General features: G+C 36.9%; 1 protein-coding gene across 12 annotated transcripts in view; it reads right to left on the bottom strand.

The window, feature by feature from the left end:
• NELL2 (neural EGFL like 2) overlaps nucleotides 1–23,955 on the bottom strand; it is a 457,071-nt gene that overhangs the window by 20,399 nt on the left and 412,717 nt on the right. For all 12 annotated transcript variants that reach the window (XM_081593579.1, XM_081593571.1, XM_081593572.1 and 9 more), the window contains one exon: nucleotides 6,895–7,035. In XM_081593579.1, the coding sequence (XP_081449705.1) occupies nucleotides 6,895–7,035 (141 nt within the window). The remainder of the gene's footprint in view (nucleotides 1–6,894; nucleotides 7,036–23,955) is intronic.

The raw sequence follows: 23,955 nt of genomic DNA, 5'->3' as shown, positions 1-23,955 counted from the left end.
GCTGGAATTCCATCACCTCCACTAGCTTTGTTTGTAGTGATGCTTTTTAAAGCCCACTTGACTTCACACTCCAGGATGTCTGGCTCTAGGTGAGTGATCACACCATCATGGTTATCTGGGTCATGAAGATCTTTTTTGTATATTTCTGGGTGTTCTTGCCACCTCTTCTTAATATCTTCTGCTTCTTAATACCGTTTCTGTCCTTTATTGTGCCCATCTTTACATGAGATGTTCCCTTTGTGTCTCATTTTCTTGAAGAGATCTCTGATCTTTCCCATTCTATTGTTTCCTCAATTTCTTTGTATTGATCACTGAGGAAGGCTTTCTTATCTCTCCTTGCTATTCTTTGGAACTCTGCATTCAAATGGGTATATCTTTCCTTTTCTCCTTTGCCTTTCACTTCCCTTCTTTTTTTCAGCTATTTGTAAGACCTCCTCAGACAATCATTTTGCCTTTTTGCATTTCTTTTTCTTGGGGATGGTTTAGATCACCACCTCCTGTACCATGTTATGAAACTCTGTCCATAGTTCTTCAGGTACTCTGTCTATTGTATCTAATCCCTTGAATCTGTTTGTCACTTCCACTGTATAATTGTAAGGGATTTGATTTAGGTCATACTAGAATGGGCGAGTGGTTTTGCCTACTTTCTTCAATTTAAGTCTGAATTTGGCAAAAAGGAGCTCATGATCTGAGTCACAGTCAGCTCTCTGTCTTATTTTTGTTTACCATATAGAGCTTCTCCATCTTGGCTGCAAAAAATATAATCAACATGATTTTGGTATTGACTGTCTGGTGATGTCCATGTGTAGAATGTTCTCTTGTGTTGTTGAAAGAGGGTGTTTGCTATGACCAGTGCATTCTCTTCGCAAAACTTTGTTAGCCTTTTACCTGCTTTGTTTTGTACTCCGAGGCCAAATTTGCTGTTACTCTAGGTGTCTCTTGATTTCCTACTTTGGCCTTCCAGTCCTTTATAATGAAAAGGACATCTTCTTTGGGTGTTAGTTCTAGAAGGTCTTGTAGGTCTTCACAGAACCGTTCAACTTCAGCTTCTTCAGCATTCCTGCTCAGGACAGAGACCTGGATTACTGTGATAATGAATGGTTTGCCTTGGAAACAAACAGATTATTTTGTCATTTTTGAGATTTCATCCAAGTACTGCATTTTGGACTCTTTTGTTGACTATGATGTCTACTCCATTTCTTCTAAGGGATTCTTTCCCACAGTAGTAGATATAATGGTCATCTGGGTTAAATTCACCCATTCCAGTCCATTTTAGTTCACTACTTCCTACAATGTTGATGTTCACTCTTGCCATCTCCTGTTTGACCACTTGCAATTTGCCTTGATTCATGGACCTAACATTCCAGGTTCCTATGCATTGTTGCTCTTTACAGCATCGGACTTGACTTCCATCACCAGTCACATCCACAACTGGGTGTTGTTTTTGCCTTGGCTCCATCCCTTCATTTTTTCTGGAGTTATTGCTCCACTGACCTCCCATGGAGATCATCTTTCAGTGTCCTATCTTTTTGCCTTTTCATGCTGTTCACGGGGTTTTCAAGGCAGGAATTCTGAAGTGGTTTGCCATTCCCTTCTCCAGTGGACCACATTTTTTCAGAACTCTCCACCATGACCCGACCGTCTTGGGTGGCCCTACATGGCATGGCTCCTAGTTTCGTTGAATTAGACAAGGCTGTGGTCCATGTGATCAATTTGATTAGTTTTCTGTGATTGTGATTTTCACTCTGTCTTCCCTCTGATGGATAAGGATGGGCTTATGGAAGCTTCCTGATGGGAGAAACTAACTGAGGGGGAATCTGGTTCTGATGGGTGGGGCCGTGCTCAGTAAATCTTCAGTCCAGTTTTCTGTTGATGGGTGGGGCTGTGTTCCCTCCCTGTTGTTTGACCTGAAGTCAAACTATGGTGTAGGTAATGAAGATGATGGTGACCTCCTTCATATGGTCCTATGCAGGCAATGCCACACTCAGTGCCCCTGACCTTGCAGCAGGCCACTGTCGACCCATGTCTCCACCAGAGACTCCTGGACATACATGGGCAAGTTTGGGCCAGTCTCTTGTGGGGTCACTGGTACTTTCTCCTGGGTCCTGGTGCACACAAGGTGACTGTATAGAGCTTCTCTATCTTTGGCTGCAAATAATATAATCAATCTAATTTTGGTATTGACCATCTGGTGATGTCCACGTGTAGAGTCATCTCTTGTGTTGTTGAAATAGAGTGTTTGTTGTGACCAGTGTGTTCTCTTGGCCTTTCCCTCTCTATTCTGCCTTTTGACTTTAGTTCCTCATTGCTTTTTTTCCTGCTTCCATAAAAGAACCTGGATTCGCTCCCTGACAAGATGGTTATTTTGAGACATTAGCCTGCCATCCTCTTGGTCAGTCCACTTTCTGAATAAAGTCATATTCCTTGCCTCAACACCTTGTCACTTGGATTTACTGACCTGTTTTGCAGCAAGCAGAGCAAGCTTGGACTTGGTAACAGAAGTGGGTGACAGGAATAAGCAAAGACACGAGTTAGTTTAAGACATGCTGAAATACACTTTCCTGTGAGCTTCCAAGTAGAGCTGATTAGTAAGTAGTTGAAGATACAGGTATGGAGTTCAGAAACTAGGATGGGCCAAAATATGGATTTGGTAGAGATACACTTTAATCATTCCCTTTCTCAAAAATAGACCTTTAGACTCAAGGTCAAACTTCTGAGAAAGGCATTTAAAACTACTTCCTCTGCTTGCACTTTCTTTCCCTATCTTAAGGTGCACAATATCACATCATACTTAAGTCCTGAAACAACACTAGATAGCTAGATACTCAATCTTTTCTTAATCCCAACAGAAAATAATTTCTCTTTGTTACCTTATGGCTCTGAATTTATTCTTTCCTTATGTACTAATCATTTTCAACTTTGTAGCTTTTCTCCTCTGTTGAGAAACTCTCCACATTCTATCTTATATGACAGTTGTTACTGTATATATTTTATCTCTACTATAAGCTGAGAGCAGTGATCATACCTCTTTCATATCTGTTTACAGCAGATGCCTGGTAAAGTACCTCAAGGTACCTGTACATATATTCAGTAACTACTTCATGAGTTGAAACAGATTCATTTCATTTTCACAGTTTCCCTTGATTTAAGGTAAGAATTTATAGTATTTGTTTTGAACATGATACTCAAAGATACTACCACATAAACATTTTTTTTTGGTCATACAAGTTCAAAAACACCTCACCAAGCATAAAGATAATCTAGAAATAAAGGCTTTAAATAAAAGGAAATGTGGGCGTGAAATGCAATATTCCTACATGGAAAAAAATACTTGGCTTTGTTCTCAGAGAGAGACAAATTTTCAGGCACATTAGAAATGATGATGTGGATAAGGAAATTGGTACCCTTGCACATTTCCTGGGGATTAAATGTCTACATCTTCGAGGTAAATGGATGAGCAAAATAATTTACAGCTTGTATGCATGCAGTTTATCAACATGTATGTTGTAGATTACACAGTCTAAAAAGTAGTGCAACAGTACAAAGTTATTTATTCATATCTTCAAATATGACTATTATACTTAAGAATAATTGTAAACCTACTGCTGTGGATTTGTCCATGTTGACATGCTTCTTGTTTTTTCCCCCAGCACAGAATATGGAACTTGATCAGATATAACCATAGTCTTAAAATGGCATCCTTCTAAATGCTAATATTACAATTCTACAAATCACTGAAATTGCAGTAAATAGATAGCTGTTAAAAAGAAGCATTTTAGTTCTCTTTTATATGACAAAGGTTAGTACTTTTAAAAGAATTCTTCAGAGCACACTGTCCTTGAAAGAGTAGTAGATTTTTACGAAAATCATTATAAATTCTATTGAAAGATAGTTGTAGAATTATCTTTACAGAATTGTGAGTTTTTGGTTTTTTTTTTTAAGAATAAGATTTCCCACTCTTTATGTATTTACGGAATTTCCTCAAAAAGCTTTTTCTGTGTAGGCATTTCACAGAATCTGTTACTTCCCTACATTCATCTGTATCATGTGTTATTTTAATGATTAGTTTTCCTGTTACTTTTGGACACTTAATAAATGCACTCGTTATGTTTTGTCATTTTTGCCAGACTAGTATGTATTTACTGTATGGAAGGAAGTAGAAGTGTTAATCGCTCAGTTGTGTCCAACTCTTTGTGACTCTATGGATTGTAGCCCACCAGGCTCCTCTCTCCATGGGATTTCATATGCAAGAATACTGGAATGGGTAGCCATTCCCTCCTCTAGGGAATCTTCCCAACCCAGGGATCAAACCCAGGTCTCCCGCATTGCGGGTAGGTTCTTTACCATCTGAGCAACCAGCGAGGTGGTGTATATCGTATATATGATTTACTGTATATCATACCATATGTCTGGTGGAAAAGTGAAGTACTTCTGTCTTCTCAGTTAAATAAGAAGCAGAGTAATTAACAGAGAAAGAAGAGAAAGTGGTATCTGAGATGTGAAGAGAGTGGAGAAGTTATGACATGGTTGCATCAGAGAGTTGCAGTGGAAATTAACGGACAATGCTGATGGCTCCTGCAGTAGGTAGTTTAACAAAGACGGCCAGCAACAATTCTCACCATTTACTATTTATGCTCTTTGGTATGGAGAAGGCAATGGCACCCCACTCCAGTACTCTTGCCTGGAAAATCCCATGGACGGAGGAGCCTGGTAGGCTGCAGTCCATGGGATTGCGAAGAGTCGGACACGACTGAGCGACTTCACTTTCACTTTTCCCGTTCATGCACTGGAGAAGGAAATAGCAACCCACTCCAGTATTCTTGCCTGGAGAATCCCAGGGATGGCGGAGCCTGGGGGGCTGCCGTCTGTGGGGTTGCACAGAGTCAGACACGACTGGAGCAACTCAGCAGCAGCAGCAGCTCTTCGGTAATCCTCTCTCCTTGGACTTACTGAGTGGCTTCTAACAGATAGACTATGGGAGAAGTGGTGAAATGCCACATCTGAGATTTAGTTGTGGAAGATTGTTGCTGCCACCTTGGGCACCTGCTGTCTCTCAGAATGCTTTTTCTAGGAGAAGCCAGCCCCAGCCCTGTGGAGTGGCTCATGGGTTAAGGAAACAAGGCCTGACAATAGCACTGCTAGTGACCTTTGGAATGGATTCCCTTTCCCTCCACTCCTGTCCCAGACAAGACTTAGAGGTGAGACCACATCTCTGGGGAGCAACTTGATGTTAGTAACTTCACTAGAAACCTGAACCAGAGGCATCCAGCTAAGCTGTTCATAGATTCTTTATCCAGAAGCTGTGAGATAATTTATTATTTTCAATGGATACACTTTGGGGGTTACTTACACAACAGGAGATAACTAATACAGCCCTCTTGAGACATGTGGTCATAAATTTAAAAGATACTAAAAGCAGTTACAAATGTAAAATAAGATAGCAGAGGTATGATTTTTTTTTTTTTTTTAGTCACATTCTGATGCACAGAAAGGGAAAGCAAGCAAAATTAAACCCAGGTTACTCCTTCCTAGAGCAGAAGAAAAAAAGATAGGGAAAAGGAGGAGATGAAACAAAGACACATTTTTAGCTTTGCTCTCTATATTTCTGTATGATTGAATTATCTATAATCAATTTATGTTTATTCTTTATGTGTATAATTTAAAATAAAAGACAATGCTAAAAAAGCAGCATTGAAGACTTCTTCCTGATAATATACTATAGAAACAGGCAATATAGTTTATCAGGGAAGGGCAAAATCACAGGATTTGATCTGCTTCTTGAATGGCATTCTCATCATAAGCACAAGGTAAAGCCTTCAGATAACAGCTAAGTGGTTATTTGCAAATACTAGGTTTTAGCCCCTGGTAAGGCAGCAGCATTCCCATTCCATGTAAAAATCCAGATGAACACTCTGTTCAAGGTCCAGAGTTCTGTAGCTGTTGGCAAAGCACACAGGGATCCTTGGCATCTATCACCCAAGTCTGCTTCACTTTTCTCTGTGTGAAAACCTCCAGAGGCCCAAGGATAAAAGGCATCTCATCATTTAAGCATCAAGTACTGTTAAGTTAGATTCTCCAAGGCTTTCATCGACTGTGTTATTTTAGCCTCGTCATTCTCTCAGGCTGTTACTCGATGAAGGTGTAAACACCAGTGGAGAAAATAAAGACTTCTTGAGGTCTGTTTTGTTTTCCAGTTCCATGCCAAGCCCTTTTGGTGTGGGTGCTTCCTTGGCAATTATTCACTGGGCTTTGCTTACTCTGCCTGTCTTCTAAAATGTATGTCCCTTAATAGTGAATCTAAAGGAGCAGAATTGTCAATTCACTGAAAATAAGACAAAATTAATAGTAAATAATTGAATATAATCTGATTGAATTTCCATTCCTATTAGATTGATGTCTTTTAAGCACGGACCATATGTTCTGTTTGCAACTTTCACTAAACATCTGACTTTGCCAGGCAAAAGATACATTAGGAATAGCCCAGAGAAGCATGTATCATGTTTTTCTTGGCCAAGTCATCCTTGTATTTTCTCTCACCTCATTTTCCCTCTATACTGCTTTCACCTGTTTTTCTACATCTTTTTGGGTCCGATTTTTACATGCTGCCATTAAAAAATTTATCCGATAGTATAGGTTTATCTATTCTAAAATATCCTTCAACAAAGTATCCACAGAAAATTGGTTTGCTGTTGCAAGTATTAATTATTCACAGATCAATTAATTATTACAATTAGGAAGCAAAAGTTAGATTTTAACATGTTTCCAATCACTTGTAAAAACATACAGCAAAAATCACCAATAGCTGAAATATGAGATCAATGTCAACTAATTACGTCTTACTGAACATGTCTCAATTTCAAGACCTTAAACTCTAGGTCTTTTCCTTGTGCTGACCTTCACACGATTCTCCACTTGGTGAAAACATCCCATTGTCATGGTAGCCATCTCTGCACTCACAGTGGTACCATCCAGGAAGGTTGATGCAATTAGCGCGGCTGTCACACTGAACAAAGCCATCAGAGCACTCATCAATGTCTGGGAAAGAAAACACAAATGAGATGTTATACAATTGTTGCCCCTCTCTCTAAGAAACTAAAATATTCTGTTAGATGGGTACTAAAATATTCAGTGCCAGTAAATCCTTAAAACTGAGAAAATATAAAATAAAGGAAGTCTACTTGGTTGTTGACAGCTATACAGAAAGAATGTAGTGGTATTAGTAATAGGAGAAACATCTAGACAGTTTCCCTGTTGCAAAAGTCATCCAATTGCAGAAAATGGAAAAAGAAAAGCATCTATGATAATCATTAGTGCTGCTTGCCAAATATTTCCTGCTCTTCTTCTGGACACAAGCTAGGATCGCCATGTGACTTCCTGAAGCCAACTAGGAAGTGATATGTGTCACTTCTAGGCAGAATCTTAAAGATGCAGTGTGTGGATTCACACATATTCTTTCCCCATCACAATGACCAGTGATTTCCAGAAGGTCTGAAGTTCAACCTGAGTACTGAGTGAAGATGATATGGGGCATATGCCTCCTCTACTTGCGGTGGACATAACAGTAAGAACAAGAAATAAACCTTTTTGCTTTAAGTCACTGAGATTTTAGAGTCTTTTATTACTATCAACATAATCTCCAGTATACGGCAATAGCATTCATGCATCAATATACTTCTGATTTTTGAAAATATATCTCATTTATGTCACCTTTTAATTGGTTCATATATATCATTAACTCATTCAACCCTCAAAAAAGATCGTGATATGTAGACAGTATATTGAACATATGGAAAAAAAAGTGAGGTAAAAAGAAACTATGGGATATAACCAAGGTCACCTAAAAGTTCATGGTAGCCTAACTTCCAGCTGTGTGTTTTTTTGTACGAGTAGACACAGCTTCAAATTGGCAAAATTACCTAAACAAACAGAGTATGCATCTTGAGTCTCATATATTGGTTCCAGTAGCTTTTTACTATTCCCAAATGTTACAAGGCCTTTATTCTCCTTGTTCAGTTTGTTGATAAATGGGAACATCTGACTCTCATCCAAGTCTCTTTACTCATTCACAGGAGAAAAAGTAACGTCTAGAGTTGCCTGGCAGAGTGTAAGCTTCTTATATACCGTCTGGGTTTCTGGGTGCTTGGGGTTGCCTCAGTTCAGTTGCTCAGTCATTTCCGACTCTTTGCAACACCATGGACCGCAGCATACCAGGTCTCCCTGTCCATCGCCAACTCCCGGAGCTTACTCAAACTCATACCAATTGAGTCAGTGATACCATCCAACCATCTAATCCTCTGTCATCCCCTTCTCCTCCTGCCTTCAATCTTTCCCAGCATCAGGGTCTTTTCCAATGAGTCAGTTCTTCACATCAGGTGGCCAAAGTATTGGGAGTTTCAGCTTCAGCACCAGTCCTTCCAATGAATATTCAGGACTGACCTCCTTTAGGATGGACTAGTTGGATCTCCTTGCAGTCCAAGGGACTCTCAAGAGTCTTCTCCAACATTCCAGTTCAAAAGCATCAATTCTTCAGTGCTCAGCTTTCTTTAGGGTCCAACTCTAACATCCATACCTGACTACTGGAAAAACCATAGCTTTGACTAGACAGAACTTTTTTGGCAAACTAATGTCTCTGCTTTTTAATATGCTATCTAGGTTGGTCATAGCTTTTCTTCCAAGGGGCAACTGTCTTTTAATTTCATGGTTGCAGTCACCATCTGCAGTGATTTTAGAGCCCCCCAAAATAAAGTTTCCCACTGTTTCCATTGTTTCCCCATCTATTTACCATGACGTGATGGGGCTGGATGCCATGATCTTAGTTTTCTGACTGTTGAGCTTTAAGCCAACTTTTTCACTCTCCTCTTTCACTTTCATCAAGAGGCTCTTTAGTTCTTCTTCACTTTCTGCCATAAGGGTAATGTCATCTGAATATCTGAGGTTATCGACATTTCTCCCAGCAATCTTGATTCCAGCTTGTGCTTCATCCAGCCCAGCGTTTCTCATGATGTCTTCTGCATATAAGTTAGATAAGCTGCTGCTGCTGCTGCTAAGTCACTTCAGTCGTGTCCGACTCTGTGCGACCCCATAGACGGCAGCCCACCAGGCTCCCCTGTCCCTGGGATTCTCCAGGCAAGAATACTGGAGTGGGTTGCCATTTCCTTCTCCAATGCATGAAAGTGAAAAGTGAAAGTGAAGTCGCTCAGTCATGTCCGACTCTTCGCGACCCCATGGACTGTAGCCTACCAGGCTTCTCCGTCCATGGGATTTTCCAGGCAAGAGTAAATAAGCAGGGTGACAATATACAGCCTTGATACACTCCTTTTCCTATTTGGAACCAGTCTGTTGTTCAATGTCCAGTTCTAATTGTTGCTTCTTGATCTGCATACAGATTTCTCAGGAGGCATGTCAGGTGGTCTGATATTCCCATCTCTTTAAGAATTTTCCACAGTTTGTGGTGATCCACACAGCCAAAGGCTTTGGCATAGTCAATAAAGCAGAAATAGATATTTTTCTGGAACTCTCTTGCTTTTTCAATGATCCAACGGATGTCGGCAATTTGATCTCTGGTTCCTCTGCCTTTTCTAAATCCAGCTGGAACATCTGGAAGTTCATGGTTTATGTACTGTTGAAGCCTGGCTTGGAGAATTTTGAGCATTACTTCGCTAGTGTGTGAGATGAGTGCCATTGTGTGATAGTTTGAGCATTCTTTGGCATTGCCATTCTTTGGCATTGCCTTTCTTTGGGATTAGAATGGACCTTTTCCAGTCCTGTGGCCACTGCTTAGCTTTCCAAATTTGCTGACACACTGAGTGCAGCACTTTCACAGCATCATCTTTTAGGATTTGAAATGGCTCAACTGGAATTCTATCACTTCCACTAGCTTTGTTCGTAGTGATGCCTCCTAAGGCCCACCTGACTTTGCATTCCAGGACGTCTGGCTCTAGGTGAGTGATCACACCATCGTGGTGTTGCCCCAGACCTTGCTAAAAGATCTGCTGCCATATCCATCTTATCAACCTTGCCATGCCTGCAGATTCCACTTGCCAAGGTAGAACAGGCTTTTCTTAATGTTTCTCACACCTGCGTCATATTCCCTGTTGCAGTGACCATCATGAAAATGCCCTTCCTTCCTTGTTGAAAGGAAGACCAAGTACTTTTTATAGTTCTTTCCCTCCAGACAGTCCACTTTAATTCCGTTAGATGAGACTAAGAAGGCAGTAAATACTGTTGAGCTGGAGTGGAGTATCTACTGCTTCTTAGTCTTATCTAATTCCAAATTCTGAAAGTATATATTTCTTTCACTTTCTTTTAAAATTTCCTCTTTTTCTTTGTTCAATTTTGAAAGAGACCAATTTTGAATAAAAGAATAAATTTTTTTAAAAGGAGAAAAAAATGTCATCACTCATTTACTTCTTGACAAACCCAGAGATCCTTCACTTAAAGAAGGTATAAACCATTCTCTTAGATCAGGTAATAAGCAAAAAAATAAATATTTCATATGATTGCAAAATTTTAACATTATTTCAAAGCCATAAATGAATGACATGTCTCTGTGATTCCTCTTCTGAAGAGTCAGCTCCTGCTGTCAGTAATTCCTATTGTCAAAATAATTGTTAGTGGCTAAATCAGCTAGCCATTACTTCCTGACACACAGCTGATGTGGACTGCTTTGATTTACTAAGACCTTACAGGTTTCATGAAACAGCCTATTTGTATTTCAGGGGCCTCCCTAACTGATGAACCTCTGATTTATAAATGACACTAAAATGCTATGCTCATTTCAGCATTATACGGTCTTTTCCTCTAACCCAAATGATGCAGAAAATTGGTTATGTCATTTCTTAAGTGCATGGACAAAAGAAAACAGGTTGGAATTTAAGCTTTGGAAGTGAGTTTCTTGGAAGAAGGCCATGAGGGGGATGTTTAGAGTACCTTATTTTAGAAGAATTTGTTCATTAGCATTGGTGATTTGGAAGTAACTATTAATGGAACAGAGCCTTCTCTACTGAAGCAACTTTCACATTTCATGAGCACTTTTATCTAGCCCTTTTATCTTTCTGCAACACAAGGGTTATCTCAGGTCATATGACACAGATATATATTTAAAGTTTTACTCCTCATTTATTTTCTCTTGTCACTCATTCTAATCACCAGGATCACTGTTATACTGCTTCATCCCCAGTTCTCTTTGTTTATATTACAGCAACCTTCCTTGATCTATAACCATTAAATTTTAATAGAAATGCTATGCAGTATATTAGTGGATATCCCCTGAAGACTGGGGATTGAAACATATGCTGGCCATAATGCATTTTCCTATACAATTTGAGTATTATTATTTAACTGTTACTATTAAGTTGTATTTTAAAAGATAAATAAGCAAATATATGTCATGCATTAATTTACCATTCAATATTTATTGAATACCTGTTATATGCCAAGTACTAAGTGCTGGGGAAACAAGGATACACAATGCAGAAGTAATTCCTGCCCTCACTGGGTTTAGTATATACCTAAATTGTGTTTTAAGAAAATAAATTTATGAAAATCTGAATTTATAATCCTACAGGACAGTGTTTTCTAACATGTGACACATCTGCCACCACTGGTATGGTATTTAGGTGATAATAGGTAAACATTTTATTTTTATTTCATGTTTCTGTATTATTTCTATTTATAGCAAGCTATGGTTTTTCCAGTAGTCATGTATGGATGTGAGAGTTGGACCATAAAGAAAGCTGAGTGCTGAAGAATTGATGCTTTTGAACTGGAGTGTTGGAGAAGACTCTTGAGAGTCCCTTGACTGGAGATACAACCAGTCAATCCTAAAGGAAATCAGTTGGAAGGACTGATGCTGAAGCTGAAGCTCCAATACTTTGGCCACCTGATGTGAAGAAGTGACTCATTTGAAAAGACCCTGATGCTGGGAAAGATTGAGGGCAGGAGAAGAAGGGGACGACGGAGGATGAGATGGTTGAATGACATCACTGACTCAGTGGACATAAGTTTGAGTAAACTCCGGGAGTTGGTGATGGACAGGGAGGCCTGGCGTGCTGCAGTCCATGGGGCTGCAAAGAGTTAGACACGACTGAGCGACTGAACTGACTGAACTGATAGCAACTGATACTAATAGTACAGTAGTGAAATCATATTTAAATTTTAAAAGTGAGAGGCATTACAGAAACAACATTAAGTATATATTGGTACAGATAATATATGAATATGACAAAACTTACTAAGATGGCATATAAATACCTGGAGTTTTGATATAGAATGGAACAATTATTCACATTTCAGAACAAATTACTGAGTAATTCTTTAGGTACTGAAATGTCTTAATTCATTTAAAATTATGACTCAATTTATCAAATACAGTATAAATATCCATATGTCATGGCTCAAGTTATATACTTGTTACCATTTAGGATAGTAAAGTAAAGCTGGCCAGATAACGCACATTGCTTTATTTTACACTTTCATGTTCTTGCTATTTTTGATTTGTTTATGAAAACTTTTCTACTTTGGTGAAAGTCGGTAGAAAATGAAAGTGTGCTTGAATTGCCAAAGTATGCACTTCCCAACAGGAGGTATGTTTGTTTGAGTCATGGTTCTAATTAAAGTGAAAGATAAAACAAGCAGCATTGTAAGCTATCTGATGGTATGTATGCTGTTACTCTGTAAACCTTAATGAGAATTGAAATCTGATCCGCCACTTAAGAATTAAGTAGATTTTTATCTATACACAAAATCAAATATTACTGTGAGTTAGAATATCTAAATGCACACACTGTGTGCATTTTCAGATATGTACATATTATGCTTTACATGTCATATACTAACAGAAAATAGCAAAAAAAAAATCAAATAATTTATTTCTTTGGTACTTTCTTTAGGTCAGTTAAAAACAAAACTTTGTATTATCGAGGTAGAAACACAGAGAACAGACCTAGGGGAGAAAAAGTTATTATAAGAACCACAAAGTTTGAACAAATTACTTTCCAAATGAACATGAGTATTCAAAAAGGTCAGTACAGGATGTATAAGTTCATATGATTTATTCTTGACTATAAGGGCCTTAATTTTCCACTCTGCAGGTACATTATATAAAAAACTAAAAATACATTTTATGAAAAACTATGATTTCATTACATATTCTGTCTTAGGAAGGAACTAGTTTGTAGTTCCTTGGAAACACTTAGAACTTTTTCAGCAACTACTTTTAGAACAGTCAGCTAGTGATGATATTAAGATGCTATCCCAGAGTGCAGAGAATTTAAAATCCAAAAACTGTTTAGCTAACCAATAGCAGTCACAAATAGCTGTTATACTCCAGGGATCAAAATCGACTTAGAAAATAAAAGTGGAAGTACTGTGGGGATAGATTTTCTAGAAAGTACATATGTTTTAAGGATTTCCCTGGTGGCTCAGATGGTAAAGCATCTGACCACAATGCAGGAGATCTGGGTTTGATCCCTGGGTCGGGAAGATCCTCTGGAGAAGGAAATGGAAACCCACTACATAATCATTAAAAATAAACCAACAGGCAGAAAACAAGAAAGGAAACTGTATGAACAAAAAAAAGCTCACAGATGTTAGTATCTTGCTCTTTTCATCTCCCTCACATAAGACTGGGTGCCTCCTATCTGAAGCCACAACACTGGCTTCAGAGGTAGCCAAATGAAAACGGCTTTCGATATCAGCATTTAGAAGGTCACTTCAGAAAGTGACGTCATTTCTTTGTAAAATTAAATGTAGTTATAAAATGAGACACTTGAATGATAAACAAAGCCTTCTCATGCATGATAACAGTTATTTCTATTATAACAACATACCTCAGAACAATATAAAGTGCAAATATCTAGAACCATCTATATCTAAAACAGACCCTAATCACTAGTTTAAGTTGCTACCCTATACAAAAGAAAACAAAATATATATATATTTTAAACCAAAAAGCTATTTTTAATAGCAAAGTCAAATAATGAGACTACTGTGTTTCAAAGGGTTTATTATTAATAAAAACCTGACATCATTTCTCATTAAAAATAGTGCTTGGACTATTTATGTCACTATCCTATGCACTGGTAGTTAAATTATATTGGTAAACAGTAGGCAATTAAACATCCTCAAAACAATTAATCAACTCTTGATTACCCACATGTGGATTATTTGCTTTTCAGATTATCTGCAACAGTTTTGTTTTTTTTTTTAATTACAAGGTCATTTCCCTCTGTCTTCTGTTGAGTTTCTGGGGAGTCTGCTTTCAACATTCAGATGTGAGTGCTCAAGGAAAGCAAACTCATTTGAGTATTGCATTGTTTTTTACAACTATGTCAGATTTGAATATATTAACAAAATATTGTCCAAAATTTCATAAGAAGGCTAATTTTCTCATGTGAACTTTTTAAAAGTAAGATGATGATATATGTAAATAAACTTTGAAAATCCTAAGATTCTTTTCACGAGTTGGATGATAACATTGGAGATTTAGTGAAAATTATTTTAATTACTTTATAGTTCATAGTTAGGAAGTCAATGACTGCTCTTAAGCATAATATCATTTCTTCATCATGTCATTTAAGCATCACAACAGCTCTGTGAACTATTCCTATTCCTATGTCATAGACAGAGAAGCAGTGAAAGCAGATGCATTTGCCCAAGGTCAAACCACAGACCAAACTCTCTCAAGTCCAGTGCTCTTTCTCTCACATCTCACTGTCTCATAATATATCCTAATGTGAGTGAATTTCAGCTCTTTGGTGTGCTAACTGTGTAACATTGAGTATTTTACTAAACCTCTCTGAGTTTTCTGTTTTTGAACTAGAAGTAATACTCTCTATCTCTTAATAGTTTGCTGTTGACTACTGCTATTAAGTACTCTTCTAATAACTTTTCCTCACAGGAGAAACAGTGTCTAGCTCATAATAGGTATTCCTCCCTATCTTTTTGCTCACTTTTCAAAAGTATCTTGACTCTTTGGGTTTTCTATTTATCAGTTTGTGAATTTTTCACCAAAAAACCCAAAACAAAACAAAAAAATAGGGTGGGGGAAGTCAGAATTGGCTCTATAGATGGATTTGGGGAGAACTGATTCTTTACATCATTGAATCTTTTAATCCATATACATGATGTATTTCCACGTTCTCTAATGATTTTTATAGCTTTTATGGTCTTCACAGGTTTTTAAAAGGATGTCTTCTATATATTTTGCCTGGGCTTATTCCTAAATGCCTTTTTTTTTTTGGTATTCATTTTATTAAGACTAACATTATTTCCCCCCCCTTTATTAAGGTGTAATTCACAAATAAAATGATAATATATTTAAAGTGTACAAATATGATGATTTAATATAAGTATAAAGCATGAAAGCATTCTTCCATTCAGTTAATTAGCACATCCATCACCTCACAGATTTACATTTTATTTTTGGTAAGAACATTGAAACTCTACTCTTTTAGAAAATTTTTATTATACAATACAGTGTTATTAACTATAGTCATCATGGTACACATATTATTTCCTCACACCTAAAACCATCTATATTGAGGTAACATTTATATACAAAAAGTGATCAACAATTTCATGAGTTTTGATATGTAACCCCTACACAATCAAGGTATAATAAATTGTTTTCATGCCCGAAATTTCCATAATATTACAATAGTTTAAAAATAATGTCTATAAATATGGGCAGTGACTGCGTCTGTGGTGGGTTTTTATTTTTTCTTTTTTCTAACATCTAGCAAAGTACTGGACACATAGAGGTTCATAAGCATTTACTGAGTGAATGAATGATCTTTGAATGATTTGTAACATCAAGTAACTAAGTGGCAAGCTCAGCATGTCACCTTTTGAGTCCTGTGAGGTCAGGGGGAACTACAGCAGGGGTGGTAGCTTAAAAGCATTCACTAAGATGCAATAACAAGATAAGATGACACTTTCTCACCCTACTTCAAATATTTATGTCAAAAACTTGATTATAATATTAAATGGAGTAGAACTGGTGCAAAAAATATGTTCACTACATGTATAAGATACAATATAAATGTAATGGTGTATTTAATATACATAACATATATCATTAATTTTTTAACTAAAAGGGTACATCAAAACTTCTAATTAAACATGAAAGATTAAAAACATTGTTAAATCTCTTCTTCCTCCAAATCTTATAAACATTATGTTAAAGGAACAAAGAAACATGTAAATAAAGACAAAAAGTAAAACACCATCAATAAAAGAAGCAAATTCAAGAAATTTCTGAGTTAATTAAAGGTCTACTGATGAATAATCAACCCAACCACCTCCTCCCACCTTAAGAGGACAGCTGAAAGAAAGCAATTACCCTCACAGCCAGAATGGATTGTTCTTCTGTAAGGAAAATAAATACAATGTGTGGAGGAAACCAAGTAGCTAATGTAGGAATTATCCTTTGTAACAAAGTCCCCTGCATTTTAGAGTTTAGAGTTCAAAGTATAAAAAGTGACATCTTTTTAACTCAGTTAATAAGTCTGTTGGTCAACAAATTTTATCTTCATATTGAAGGTCAAACAATACTATTTTATTTTAAAATTCACTCTTAAACATTATCGTGAAATCAAGGAGAAACAAATACTTGAGAAAAGACTATAACATTTAACAGAATAACCAAGGTATACCATCATAAAAACTGACCCTGAAGGAAATAGAGATAATAAACAGAACACAACTTAAAATATTTCTAGTTAATGCTTTCTGATAGATTTGGAAGAATATTTCATTCATAAGGGATACAGTGTTATAAAAAAGGAATAGTCAAAGAATAAGGAGACTTAGTTCCTTAGAAAATTTCCAATCTTTCCTTGGAAGGTTTAATTTCTTGGAAATTAAAAATATGATAGCTCAAATTTTTTAAAAAAGTGCAATATAAGACTTGAGAAATCAACTATTTGAATCCAGATACTCTAGTTGCAGAGGTCAAACCCTGACCCCATATACAACACCACTTCAAATGAATTAAACAGACTCACATTTAAACACACATTGTGAAATTTCACAATAAGTACAAAATATAAAAATATGTATCCAGAAGGGAGATACATAACCTTCAGGTTACACATAAAGGGATAAGACTAAGTCTAGCATCACACTTCTCACTGTGGTAAGGCAGTAAAGCAATGATTTTGACCCTAGAATTCTATGCTTGGCAAGACTATTAAATACCTATAAAAGCAAGATAAATATATTGTAAGACACAATTTCTTAGAAAGTTTTTGTGCCATGCACTATTTTTTAAAAGATGTTACTGATGATGCAATGCAATAAAATAAAGGACTAAATCCAGGTAGAGAAAGACCAATCAGTAGTTCACAGTCTCTCCTAAAACCTCTCACTTTGCAAGGATATAGCCCTGTCTTAGTTCTTTTACCTCATTTCCTCTATATCTGGTCTTCTTTGCAGCTCTTATCTTCTCAGTCTCCAAAAGTTTCAGCTTCTTAGAGATCTATTCTCAGGTATTTTATTTTCTATCTACTAACTTCTTAATGATTTCACCTAATACTAGTGCTTTAAATACTCAAACACCATCAATACCCTGAAAACTACCTGTAGTGGGTTGAATACTGTTCCTAAAAACTTCATGTCCACTCAGAGCTCAGAATATAACTCTACTTGGAAATAGGAAATTTAAAAAAAAAAACTATCTTTAGTAGATAAAACAAGAAATGAAGGCGAAAACATACTGGTGAAGGCTAAAAAGATAAAGGGAATATAGATGGGCAGTGGTACAAGGGAGGTAAATCATCATCTATCTTACAAGAAGTCTACTAATAATGTATAAAATGGACCAATTAAACAAAGCATTGTATAAACATATTAGAAGAATAGGAAAGCAGTCCCCTCTAGCACTTTGTCTCAACCAGACTTTCACAAGAAAATTAAGTTCTAATGCCCTAAGGCATCCTGAGTAAATTATAAATGAACTTCTCCCCCATGTAGCAGGTATGGTACTAGTTATGTGCCATCCTTGGGAGATCTGAGAAATTAGTCTCTCTGGCCATTTTCTGGTTTGTAGCTCAGGTGAGGAACTACTCTTGGAAAAACTGATAGAAGGTAAGCAGGAAGTGAGTCAGGGGAGCTATTGCTTTTCAAGTTGTATGTTTGATTTTTTAACCAGGTATCTATTTTCTTTCATGTACATAAAAATACTTTTAAAGAACATTTAGAAACCCTCATCTTTAAAATGTTGAGTATAACAGGATAGCAATTTTGCTAGTAGTGATATCTAGATGAAAAGAAAATGAGCCAGAAGCTCTGGAGAAAGATACGAGGGCCGGAAGCACGTGGATAATATAATCATAACTGATACTATAAGATGCTTCTGAAATTGGAACAGGGGGATGAAACTACTAAAGCTAAGATTACAAAGAGACAAGAAAGAGCCAAGGAGCAAGTCTTTGGCAGGAAATTAAGGGAAAGAAAAGGCAGTGGAATTGTAGAAGGAACTGTTAGTAGTGAGGTGGGAAGATGACAAATATAACCACAGGAACAAAGGAGAAGAGTCTTGAAGGAGAAAAAAAGACTGTCAGCGTGTTAAGGAGTATTCCCAATGGCCTCTTGATGTATTTAAGAATTTAAGTATTTAAGAATAAATACTTCTCGTTTAACATAGAATTGAAACTCTCTCTGGTGCATTAGCAGCAAGTTGAACAAAGTGTTAAATAAAATGGAATTCTGGAAACTCTTAGAAATGTAAAAATCTTGGCCAGTTCTATTCCTTTTACAGGGTAGCTTAGCTTAATGTGTAGGATATGAGACTTAGAATACTTTTATTTATTCACTAACTTGACAAATACAGACCAAAACTCTCTCATAGAAAACATGCCAGTCATTATGGCAGTATACTCAAGAGTTCATAGCCTAATAAGAAAGACGTAGCATTAGCACAAGTGTCTCAGACACAAGATAGATATGAGTCCTGTAGGAAGACTACAGATGAAGAAATATGTGAATTCAGGAAAGAGACACTGAAACTCTGATCATTAAAAACTAAGCCACTGGAGTAAAACACGGCTGAACAAAACCCTCCAGATTTATACCTAGCAAATTACTTAAAACATTTATTCATTTATTATATTGTAATCAAGTTCAGTTCAGTTCAGTCACTCAGTCACTACAGTATGTCCGACTCTGCGACTCCACGGACTGCAGCACACCAGGCCTCCCTGTCCATCACCAACTCCTGGAGCTTGCTCAAACTCATGTCCATTGAGTCAGTGATGTCATCCAACCATCTCATCCTCTGACATCTCCTCCTCCTCCTGTCTTCAATCTTTCCCAGCATCAGGGTCTTTTCTAATGAGGCAGTTCTTCACATCAGGTGGCCAAAGTATCGGAGCTTCAGCTTCAGCATCAGTCCTTCTAATGAATATTCGGGACTGATTTCCTTTAGGATGGACTGGTTGGATCTCTCTGCAGTCCAAGGGACTCTCAAGAGTCTTCTCCAACACTACAGTTCAAAAGCATCAATTCTTCAGCGCTTAGCTTTCCAACTCTCACATCTATACATGACTACTGGAAAAACTATAGCTTTGACTAGACAGCCCTTGGTTGGTAAAGTAATGTCTCTGCTTTTTAATGTGCTGTTTAGGTTGGTTATAGCTTTTCTTCCAAGGAGCAAGTGTCTTTTAATTTCATGGCTGCAGTCACCATCTGCAGTGATTTTGTTAAAATAGACATTTTTTTTTTTCATACATTAGATGATATTATAGTTAGGCTCCCAAGATAATATGAATTGCTGGCTCTAAAATAATGAGTAGATCGCTTTAAAACAGAGTAAAATCAGAAAGCTCTTAACTCCTATGCTTCCCTGAGCCACTTTCTAACAGCAAGGGTTAGACTGCCTACTTAATTTTGAGATTATTTCCAGAAAGAGGAAAAAGCAAGCTGATTTTTCAAACTATCCAGTAAGAATAAGATAGCTGGAGTGCTTTTGCGTAGTAATCTACCACAAGCTTTCTAATTATTAACATAGCACTACAAAAGGCTTTACGCATTTTGATGAACTCACCAGTTATTCAGGAAAAAGGTTTTGAATGGCATGCCAAGAAAGGTAAGATGACAGTCAAAATAGCTACTCTGTATTTATTAGAGAACTAACTGACAAATTTATATCAGGAGAAATACTGCTTTGAGTGAAATGAGCTCACTGATGCCATAAATAAAGAAATGGAATACTACAATTTCCACATATCTGAATGAGAAGTCATCAGATAGAGCTTTGAGTGGGTCCTAAACAAGAAAGGAACTAATGGATGGTTTCTATTGGCTTTGAGCAAGTGTCAGATCTCTGATAGACTATCTACTTTCAGATCATTTTATTATAACAACTGCTTCCATCTCTACTAAAACACCCATTAGCTTGATACAGGATTCTCAGCCAGTAATGAAATATCACAGCTCTCCCACACTGATAAATGAAGGTAAAAAAATACCAGACACTAAACAGTCTAGCAAACCAATAACTTCTTCCAATTACAATTAAACGAAACAGCCTGTGGGTTTCTTAAACATAGGTTTACTCTTTTATGGTGCTCCCAAACCACAGAGGCTGAGGGCCACTTCTTGGTCCTGTCAATACGTTGTCACTTAATCAAACTTCTTCCAGACTAACTATATTTTTTGTTCACTTTAACAAACCATTTCTCCATGATAGTTAGATTAGTTGTACAATTAGATTTGATTCCCTAAGGCAACACCAAATGATAGATCAAAGGGTTTCCAATCTTGAGTGTTTGATTCAGCTTAATTCTATATTTGAGTAATGCATTTTAAAAAGAAAAAAAAGCCCTTTAGACCACATTTTTATGATTATCTGAAATAAATAAGGGACTGGTGGTTCTAGAGGTAAAGAATCTGCCTGCCAATGCAGGAGATGCAAGAGATGCTGTTTTGACCCCTGGGTTGCGAAGATCCCCTGGAGGAGGAAATGGCAACCCACTCCATTATTCTTGCCTGAAAAATTCCATGGACAGAAGAGCCTGGTGAGCTACAGTCCATAGGGTCACAAAGAATTGAACATGACTGAGAGACTGAGCATAGGAGAGGGAAAGATAACTGATAGCTGCCTGGCTATTAAGTGTCAGGTGTTCTATTTGGCAACAAAATAACATTACACTACCATGTCCATCACATCATCGTACCACTGTTCACATACACACACACCTAAACTTTTAAAAAACATTCACATAGTAACTGGAGAAATGATATGAAGGGACCAAAAGGAAAAACAATCCTTATATAAGCAGAGCTGCCATAGCTACTTGTTGTTTTCTATGGAAGTGCATGTGCTTCTCAGGAATTCATCCTGCTGCTCAGAGGTGAGATTCAGTGCTGTGAAGTGGTCTGGCTAGATCTGCCCTTCTAGTAGTTTCAGGGCATCAGTCAACAACAGAAGCAATGGGAAGTCTAGTTTTAGTTACACCGGCTTGGTATTAAGCTGCTGGAGCAAAGAAAATGAATGATTAAAAGAACAATGATGAGGGAGTAATTAAATAAATTATGGCACATGCATAAAATGGAATGCTATACAGCTTATTAAAATGATGTTTCTGAAAATCATTAATGATATGAAAAATATGATTAATGTCATGTAAAAAAGCAGGATTAAAATTATGAAGAAAATATTATTCCAGTATGTAAATGTGTATTTCATTTTGAATAAGATAGCAGTTACCTCCAATTGGTGACATTACAGATTATTTTTATTTTGTGTATTTCATTTTATAAATCTTATAAAATTAAATATATATCACTTTTATAATTTAAAAACATTGTTCTTATATAATATGGTATCTTATATAATACTATACAGCAACTATAATTCAATATAAATTTTAAAAATTAAATATACATTACTTTAATAATTTAAAAAGATTTACAAAAAGGGTATAGAGTTTATAAATAAAACTAGGATGGATTGGAAGAGTAGTTATGCACCCTCATAAATTAACGTCTTAAGAAGATGGTCAAGGCCATCTATTCTCATCTCCCATGGTCCCCCTTCCATAGATCGCTTGCACCAAAACTCATACCAGCCCTCCCCTTCCTGCACATGAACTGGAATCTTCCATCTCCATGCTTTTGGCTACAATATTTCCTTTTCCTGGGGTACATATTCTCTTCTTTGGACTCATCTGAATCATATTTGCAAGGTTGTTCTCAGGTCTTCTGTATCAGGGATACCATTCCAAATTCCCTGGATTCTGGTTCTCCTGCTGGACTTGTTGAGTTTACCACAGTCGGCTGAGAATCTTTTAGACTTTTTTTTTTTTCCTGACTTATTTATTTATTTATTTATTTTTTAAATAAATTTATTTATTTTAGTTGGGGGCTAATTACTTTACAATATTGTGATAGTTTTTGCCATACATTGACATGAATCAGCCATGGGTTTACATGTGTTCCCCTTCCTGGACCCCCCATCCACCTCCCTCCCCATCCCATCCCTCTGGGTCATCCCATTGCCCCGGCCCTGAGCCCTTGTCTCATGCATCGAACATGGAATGGTGTTCTGTTTCACATATGATAATATACATGTTTCAATGCTATTCTCCCAGAACGTCCCACCCTCACCTTCTCCCTCAGAGTCCATAAAATTGTTCTATGCATCTGTGTCTCTTATTCTGTCTCGCATATAGGGTTATCGTTACCATCTTTCAAATTCCATATATATGCATTAGTATACTGTATTGTTTTTCTTTCTGGCTTACTTCACTCTGTATAATGGGCTCCAGTTTCATCCATCTCAGTAGAACCGATTCAAATGTATTTTTTTTTGATGGCTGAGTAATATTCCATTGTGTATATGTACCACAGCTTCCTTATCCATTCGTCTGCTGATGGACATCTAGGTTGCTTCCATGTCCTGGCTATTGTAAACAGTGCTGCGATGAACATTGGGGTACACGCGTCTCTTTCAATTCTGGTTTCCTCGGTGTATATGCCCAGCAGTGGGATTGCTGGGTCATATGGCAGTTCTATTCCCAGTTTTTTAAGGAAATCTCCACACTGTTCTCCATAGTGGCTGTACTAGTTTGCATTCCCACCAACAGTGTAAGAGGGTTCCCTTTTCTCCACACCCTCTACACATTTTTGAATCCTGCTGTTTCTAGGATATGTCTGGTGTACAGTGGGGCTCAGTAAATAACTGTTGAACTCTGATGAATTCATACTTAACAAACAGGACTGAGTCATGAGTAGGAGGCATCCAGATTGATATATGAGTGTTTGAAAGCATTTGAAAGACCATTAATGAAATGACTTATTTAAGCAATTATATATATATATTTTTCCTCTAGAATTTATTTATTTATTTTAATTGGAGGCTAATTACTTTACAATATTGTAGTGGTTTTTGCCATACACTGACATGAATCAGCCATGGGTGTAAATGTGTTCCCCATCCTGAACCCCCTCCCACCTCCCTCCCCATCCCATCCATCAGGGTCATCCCAGTACACCAGCCCTGAGCACCCTGTCTCATGTATCAATTATATTTTTTTAAAAGGAAATGATTCTGGAGTGAATTTAAGAACATAACTTAAGCGCTGGTCTTTCAAACTTTAACTCACAATGAGTAAACCAAAAACAAGAAGGACCTTTGGACTTTAAAAACAAAGAAAAAATATCAGAGAGGTTGACTTAAAAGATTAAATGATCCAATTTTTTACATGGCTTAAAGAATATGATATATACTGAGAGCTGCCATTTTATTTTCAATTAACCAACACTTTCTTTAAGAACTACACTAACAATAACTGCTCTGAAATTTAAATTTGGGACTTTAAAGCTAAAGCATAAAGATTAAATTTTTCTACATTTTAACTGAAACTATTTCAAAGATAATGAATAAAAATAGCTGTAATGCAAACTATAAAATTAAGCAGTCTAGACTTCTCATTTCCTACAGCAGATCATTAA

This window comes from Giraffa tippelskirchi, chromosome 4 (assembly GCF_054371585.1).
Source record: "Giraffa tippelskirchi isolate mGirTip1 chromosome 4, T2T-mGirTip1v1.2.pri, whole genome shotgun sequence".
NCBI lineage: Eukaryota > Metazoa > Chordata > Mammalia > Artiodactyla > Giraffidae > Giraffa > Giraffa tippelskirchi.
The sequence above is the reverse complement of the archived record's forward strand: the minus strand, read 5'-3'. Positions and strand labels throughout refer to the sequence as shown.